This window comes from Silurus meridionalis, chromosome 29 (assembly GCF_014805685.1).
Source record: "Silurus meridionalis isolate SWU-2019-XX chromosome 29, ASM1480568v1, whole genome shotgun sequence".
NCBI classification, from domain to species: Eukaryota; Metazoa; Chordata; class Actinopteri; order Siluriformes; family Siluridae; genus Silurus; species Silurus meridionalis.
In genome coordinates this window covers 11833055-11841157 of record NC_060912.1, presented here as the reverse complement: position 1 = coordinate 11841157, position 8103 = coordinate 11833055, and the positions used below count along the sequence as shown (strand labels likewise).

General features: G+C 41.7%; 1 protein-coding gene across 2 annotated transcripts; it reads left to right on the top strand.

The window, feature by feature from the left end:
- Positions 1 to 535: 535 nt before the first annotated feature.
- LOC124381815 (complement C1q tumor necrosis factor-related protein 6-like) lies at positions 536 to 7313 on the top strand. Of its 2 annotated transcripts, XM_046843686.1 has the most exons (4): positions 569 to 606; positions 4835 to 4884; positions 5075 to 5266; positions 5970 to 7313. In XM_046843686.1, the coding sequence occupies exons 3-4, from the start codon at positions 5083 to 5085 to the stop codon at positions 6515 to 6517; spliced, it is 732 nt and encodes a 243-aa protein (XP_046699642.1). In that variant the 5' UTR covers positions 569 to 606; positions 4835 to 4884; positions 5075 to 5082; the 3' UTR covers positions 6518 to 7313. The 2 variants fall into 2 exon arrangements, with proteins under 2 accessions (XP_046699643.1, XP_046699642.1); XM_046843687.1 differs by lacking the exon at positions 4835 to 4884 and having other exon boundaries at positions 536 to 606.
- The last annotated feature ends 790 nt before the right edge of the window (positions 7314 to 8103 follow it).

Sequence of the window (8103 nt, the reverse complement as noted above, 5' to 3'; positions counted from 1 at the left end):
GTAGAAAAGAGAAGATGAAAAAGGAAAAGAGAAGGAAGAAGTGGTAGAGAAGAAAAGGAGGAATGAAAAGGAAGAAGTAGACAATAAATAAGAAAGATGGAGAAGAAAAAGAAAAGATGGAAAAGGAAGAAGAGATAAACAGTGGAAGGAGAGATGGAGAAGGAAAGGAAAGATGAAAAATAGAAAAGGAAATGACTATGAATCCTGCCAGCAGGATGTAACGAAGTGTAACAGTAACCAACACACAGACTTACAGTGTTAAAGCAAACCAGCTGTGTGTGTGTGTGTGTGTGTGTGCGTGCGTGCGTGCGTGCGTGCGTGCGTGTGTGTGTGTGTGAGCACTTTATCAAACTGTCAGATCCATGAAATGTGTGTCACAGAGCCAAAATTCCATTCACGTGTGTGTGTGTGTGTGTGTGTGTGTGTGTGTGTGTGTGTGTGTGTGTGTGTGTGTGTGAGAGAGAATGGGGAGGTGGGGGGTGGGTGGAGAGAAGGATACGGAGGGTGTAATGTGTAGGAAAAAGGGAGGGATTTATACAGTGCAGAAGAAAATTTTGTCTTTTTCCTTTCCCTCTCTTCATCAAAGACTCAACATAAAGAAAGTTGGTAAGATTAACACACACACACACACACACACACACACACACACACACACACGTATATGTGTGTGTGTGTGTGTGTGTGTGTGTGTGTATGTGTATGCATTCCTGTATACATGTGTGTGTATATGTAATGTGTATGCATGCCTGTATGTATGTGTGTGTTTATATTCCTGTATGTGTGTGTGTGTGTGTGTGTGTGTGTGTGTGTGTGTGTGTGTGTGTGTGTGTGTATGTAATGTGTATGCATGCCTGTATGTATGCGTGTGTGTATGTATGCATTCCTGTATACATGTGTGTGTATATGTAATGTGTATGCATGCCTCTATGTATGTGTGTGTTTGTATTCCTGTATGTATGTGTATGTGTATGTTTATGCATTCATTCCTGTATGTATATGTGTGTATGCATGCATGCATGTACGTATGTATGTATGTATGTATGTAGGTATCTATGTGTGTGTGTGTGTGTGTGTGTGTGTGTGTGTGTGTGTGTGTATGTATGCATGCCTGTATGTTTGTGTGTGGGGTTGTGTAAAGTTTACATGTAGATTTGTGTAGAGTTTATTCCTGGGGTTTTCTTGAGTTTGCATTTGGGTTTGTGTTGTGTTACATGTGTGTGTGTTTTTTTTTTGTTGTTGTTTTTTAGTTCACATGTGTGGGTTTGTGTTGTGTTACACGTATGTATGTTGAGTTTGCATGTTTGTTTGTGTTGTGTTACTATTTATAGTAGTGATAATTACAGGACATCTGAGCTTCTGTCCTTATTTCCTACATCTTCACTTTAACTTTACACCTGGGATTGTGTAGAGTTTATGCCTGGGTTTATGTAAAGTTTACTTGTGGGTTTGTGTAGAGTTTATATGTGGGTTTGTGTAAAGTTTATGCCTGGGTTTGTGCCCACATGTAAAGTTTACACCCACATGTTTACACCCACATGTAAAGTTTACATGTGGGTGTTTGTGTTACATGTGTGTGTTGAGTTCACATGTGTGGGTTTGTGTTGTGTTATGCGTGTGGGTGTGTGGGTGTGTGTTAAATTTACATGTGTGGGTTGGTGTTGTGTTACATGTGTGATGAGTTTACATATGTGTGTTTGTGTTGTGTTATGTGTGTATTGAGTTTACGTGTGTGTTCGTGGTGCGTTACACGTATGGGTGTGTGTTAAATTTACATGTGTGGGTTTGTGTTGTGTTACATGTGTGTTGAGTTTACATATGTGTGTTTGTGTTGTGTTACGTTGTTACACTGTGTATTGTATAGTCCTCACCTGTACAATACTGACACTGGGGCTGAGATGAAGAGAATATAAACACGTTACTGATTTGATATGTGAATTCCAACTTCATCCAAAAGGCAGCGTCATGTCACTTTTTAGTCCAACAGCGCTGTCTAGTGGTCCTCAGGATCATTTCAACACCCTTCATTTGGATAAGTTTGTGTGTATTTGAGTTTGTGTACAGGTGTGTGATTTAAGTTCGTGTTTAGGATACATTTACATCGAGCTTTGCATCTGAGCTCATGTTGAGCCAATGAGTTTGCATTTTTGCTTTGTAGTGGGGTAGAATTTATGTGTGGGTTCAGGTTTTGTGTTTGTATTTAAGGTAAACATTAATTGTGTGAAAGATTTTGGCTTTGGTTGCTTGTGTATGTGTGTATTTGGTATTGGTATTGGTGTTTGGGGATTGGTCCTGTATCCATGACTCTGCTGTGGGTTTGGATTCCGGGTCAGAACAATCAGAACGATTCATTAATTTAGTAACAATTTCAGACATAGAAACTAAAAACCTTCAGGTCATTAGCAGGAAATTCGCTAAGCTCCTAACTCTATTAGCTCCCGTAAATCTGGACAACATTTTTTAATGAAGAAAAATGTTGCTACAAGTTTAATACAGGCCCTGTTTATATTTCACATTTTGAGGATCACAGTGTTTGCCAGTGTCAGACCTTTAATTTAGGTGGACAAATGTGCCAGTCAAATGAGCCACTCTGAAAGAACCCTGGGTCTCCAGCCTCGCTCAGACTCCTCAGCTTTAGAATTGAATTAAAAAATGAATTGAATTGGACTCTACAGCTTTGAACTTTGTCTTGCTTTTAGATCTCCAGAGAAGTGGTATCTCAGGGGTTATTGTTTTGGCTACCACCAAGCTGTGTTTGTTTTAAGAACTTCACCAGTCGAATGAGCAAAAGTACACAAACATCTCATTACTCTGACTGACTCCTTTATCACTGACGGGATCTCAACCCTGGTCCTGAAGAACCTCTTGAAGAACTTCAGGAATTCCTTTTAATGGACTGATTAGATGAAGAAGGTTTTGACAGGGAAATCTAAAATCTACAGGACAGGGGACTCTCCAAGAGCAGGGTTGGGACCTTGAGCTCTACAGTTTGGAACTTTGACACCTCAACTTCACTTCAGTTCAGCTTGTTTTGTACTGCGCTTTTCACAGTAAACATTGTTCTAAAGCAGCTTCAAAGAAATCCAGATATAAATATGAAGTTAAAAACTTCACAAACAAACCCTGAGGAAGAAACCTTGAAAGGATTTCAGACACAAAGGTAGAGGTGAGGTCAGAAATGTTCAAAGGGAGGCAGGCCTTTACAAAACACAGTGTAGGTATGAAAGCTGCACGGCAGATTGCTAATAAAACATGCAACACAGCACAAAGTTTCAGTAGAACCTATAAACAACTCTGAGAAACACAATCAAACAGCGTGAATTTTCTTCTCCCAGTTTAAAAGCAAAAGGAAAAAAACCCCACAAATTTCCAGTTAAAGATTTCCTCACTTTAGAGATGAACCAGCTCCAACTGGACTTTGAGGATAAACAACCTCTTAATCAAGATTCTAAATGAACAGTGTAGACATGCAGTTTCTCCATCATTAAACATTTTAAAGCTCTGCCATGGAGAAGCTGGTGTTGGATCTATAATGATGAATGAATGTTGAACTAATTTATTTAACTCAGTAGCTCCTGGTTCTACTGACTGTAAAAGTCAACTGACTGTAGAAGACTGTAGAAAGAACATGACTCATAATCACACACTCCAGTGCTCATGTTAGTTCTCACTCTCTGGTGTTTGTAAAGTGTAAATGATTTATAATTACACTCTTGGTGTCACCCTGATGTGGATGGGTTCCCCTTTTGTTCCTCTTAAGGTTTCTTCCTCATACCGTCTGATGGAGTTTTTCCTGCCACAGCCCCAGGCTGCTAATCAGATATAAACACACACGCATTACAATAGAAGTGAATTTTGTTCTAGAATTCTTGCATTCTGTAAAGCTGAACGATGTGCATTGTGAAAGCTGCTGAATTCAACTTGAAATGAACTTTCTTGGAATTTCCTGCATGGCACAAAGAAAAGAAATACAAAATCAAGCACAACTGAATGTGCTCTCGATTTGTTTCCTACACGAGGTGTATTTTCTTCGTCTTTATTTAACTGATAAATCACAGTACTGTAGTTTGTCATCAGGATGATGACTGTCTGGAAGCCACCAGTGGAGCTTCTAAATGCAGAATGCAGGTGTTCTTTGGTATTCTGATGCATCAATCAGATGTTCAACTAATCCACCATGTGTAAATATTGCCCAGGAAAGTGGCTGCAGGGTTTACAGATAAGCACCTCTGCGGCTCTGCTGATTTCCAACCAGCCGAACTTCTCATACTGAACCATCAAAGAAAACACATTACAGTTCTCCTGAAAATCTAAAGCCCAAATTCACTATACCTGGTTTTCTTGCAGCGAAATAACTGGGACATACAATTTAGGCTTTTAAAAGTATTGGTTTACTGAGATTTCTGCTCCTTAAATTTCAATTTTGACTTCTTACACGTTGTACATCAAAGATAACATTGTGGGCGGAGCTAAAATAATTCAACAAATTACATTTAACTGTGATTTTTTTAAATGTTCTGAGGGAAAAACTAGCAAGCTGCTGAAAAATTACGCGTGATCATTATTTTAACAAAATATATGTCATAACGTGATACAATGAGGTTTGTTGTTCATTAAAGGATTTCGTACATCATTTTGGAAAATCACTCCCGAGCTGCGATTCAATGGCCCACCTACAGTTTCAGCATCGTTTAAAAGGCAATGCATCGCTGTCTGATTGACACCGAACACCAGATTATGAATCATTTATCATCTACAGCTGTGGTGAAGGAACACTTGAGCATCAGAGACATTTCTGAATTCATTAGTGTTTTAACTTTGCGTCTGTCACGTCCAGGTGAATTTCTGACTCTTCAGTGGTTGGGACTCGAGGGGAAAGTGGCTTTGGTAAGTGCAGCCCTCAGACAAAATCCAAAGACTCTGAATTTGACTCTAATCTAGAGATTGGATCTTTGAACTTGGATTTAACCCTTACTGTACTTCCTGTGACTGCGATTGTAGTCAGTTGACTCAGTTGTTGCCATGTGAATAAAATGTAGGTTTTTTCATCCTTGAACGACATTAACTGTGTGTGCAGGTTCAGTCATGTCCGTGTCTGTAATCGTGTGGTTCATCTTCCTCGTCCCCCTGACGCTCTCCGTGCCTCAGTCGCCATGTCGCCGCTGTTGCGATGACGACTTCCTGCCAGACGAGACCCCAGCGACCCTTCCACCGGAAACGTCGGCCATACCTGAAATACGCACCGTCATCAATATGACCATCCTCAAAGGTAATCCTAACATCTGTACATGCTAAAGGAAGGATAAAGGAGGAGTCACGATTTAGCAAATCCATACAGATCAGCTGGAGTACGCAATGTCGAACTTCCTCAGGACAAATACAGCATCAGCTCTGAATCATGTCCCAAATATGGAGGGAAAGGGGCTGAGGAGCTGCGTGGTGAGAGACCTGTTTCTTCACGCCTGCAGGCAAGGTCCAGTGAAGGCATGTGTTGAGTGTGTAGATTCATGTCAGTGCAGTGCTGGAAGCTCCTGGAGGAGAAGCTGAAATAGTCTGGAGTTCTTCTGTGCATTGATGAGAATTTATTAATGTGTGTGTGTGTGTGTGTGTGTGTGTGTGTGTGTGTGTGTGTGTGTGTGTTAAGAGGAAAAATGTGTGTGTGTGTGTGTGTGTGTGTGTGTGTGTGTGTGTGTGTGTGTGTGTATACTCTGCAGTTCTTTACTCAGATTTTTCCTATTGTCATAGTGCCATTGGAGAGTCTGGACACAGATATGCTAATTAGAAACAAATCTATACATGTGGATCGAATCAAAATGCAAAAAAATGAGATTTACCTCCAGATAACAAAAAAAAGGAGGAGAACAGGAGATCATTAATCATGAAGTAGAAATGATCTGAAAAGTGAAACCAAACACTATGAACACATCTATGTCTATGTCAATCCTATGCAATATTTCTCTGATGTTCCTCAGGTGATAAAGGAGAAAAGGGAGAAAAGGGAATGCCGGGGAAGCCTGGTTTAGAGGGTCCATCTGGTGCTCAAGGTCTTGAAGGACCGAAAGGTTCCAAAGGTCATGCTGGAGCACCTGGCGCTCCGTGCAAGTCTGAGCACTCGGCGTTCTCGGTGGGTCGACGCAAAGCTCTTCACAGCACAGACTCGTATCAGGTGATCCTGTTCGACACGGAGTTCGTCAACGTTCCCGGCCACTTCGACATGTTCTCCGGCAAGTTCCAGTGCAGCACGCCAGGGGTCTACTTCTTCAACGTCAACGTGCACACGTGGAACTTCAAGGAGACCTACGTGCACATCATGCAGAACGAGAAAGAGCGCACTCTGGTGTACACTCAGCCCGGCGATCGCTCCATCATGCAGAGCCAGAGCATCCTGCTGAACCTCCAGCTCCACGACGAGGTGTGGGTGCGCCTGTACAAGCGAGAGCGCGAGAACGCCGTCTACAGCGATGACATGAACATGTACATTACCTTCAACGGGTACCTCATCATTTCGAACGTGCCCTGAGAGAACCGAGACTGAGACGGGGTGACGAGTTCAGAGAGTTTACACTTTATTATAAAAACATCATTCGATCTGTTTCTAATTCATGGTGCAGAAAACCAGGAAACCAGTTCTCACTTCACTTATCTTATAGCAGCGATAAACTTCTCACACTGACACTGGAGACTCCTTCCATAAATATTACACAACATTTCAGATAACAGATATACAAATACACACGTTTTAATAAAGAAATTCCCCCTGTAAACCGTTACTATAGAAACGAGATGCTGTTTGGCCAAAAGTATTAGAGCACCATCCTTTCCAGCCACATGTGGTTCTTCTTCAAACAGTTCCCACGAAATTGTACACACGATTGTATAAGACGTCATTGGATATTGTAGCATGAAATTGTCCCTTCACTTCAACTCCAAGACCCAAAGCCAACTCCATGAAGATCTAGAAGATTGGAAGGTTGGAAGGTGTAAAAGATCTCCTGCTATAGAGCTCCAACCCAATTGACCACTCTTGGGGATGAATGTGAACGCTGACTGCACCCCAGGGCTCCTCACCTCAAGTACATCAGTACCTGACTTTACTAACACACTTGTAGCTGAATGAGTCTCCACAAAACGTAGTGGAACATCTTCTTAAAAGAGTCGAGCTCATTATAACAGCACATGAGGACTAACGGGGAATATTAATTCCTAATATTGTGTTGGTCCCCTTTTGCTGCTAAAACAGTCGTGACCCCTCCATCATCAACAACATGAACTTCTTCAGCAGTTTGAGCTACAGAAGCTCGCCTGTTAGACCAGCCTTGTTCCTCACGTGCATCAATGATCCTCGTCCCCCACGACCCTGTCGCTGGTTCACCACTGTTCCCTCCTTGGAGCACTTTTGATAGATTCTGACCACTGCAGACCAGAAACATCCACAAGAGCTGCAGTTTTGGAGACGCTCTGACCCAGACTTCTAGACGTCACAATTTGTCAAATTCGCTCAAATCCTTACTCTCAGCTTCCACGCTGTAGAGTGAAGGCTGGTCCGTGTGGTCCGCTCCAACAGACGAGCTCCTGTAGCTCAAACTGCTGAAGAAGTTCATGCTGTTGATGATCGACGGGTCATGTCTGTTTTAGCAGCAAAAGGGGCCACGATATTATTTAGGTGGTCATAATGTTATGCTGATAGATAATGAAAACGCCGGGGCTGCTGAAATGATTAGGATTGTGTAGCTGTTCTCCTGATGTTGTGTAGTAAAATGTCCCAGAGATCAGCTGGTTTGGTCTGTGACCATTATATTAAAAGGATTTTCAAGACTGACATTTTGCCTGCCAAATATGTATCCTTACGGCTAGTTGCTGGAAATGAAACCAAAAGAAATATTATTTAAATCCAATCAGGAAAACACATACCGTTCAACAAATGCTAACTGTAGTTCTTCATTCTTTAACTTCTTTCACACAGCTCATCGCTCTCGATTGTCCCTTACTGTGTGTGTGTGTGTGTGTGTGTAAGGTCAGGATGAATTGCCTGTTGTACTGGTTTTCTTATTTCTGTAAATATATTATCTGCAGACATTGGAAAACACACACACACACACACACACA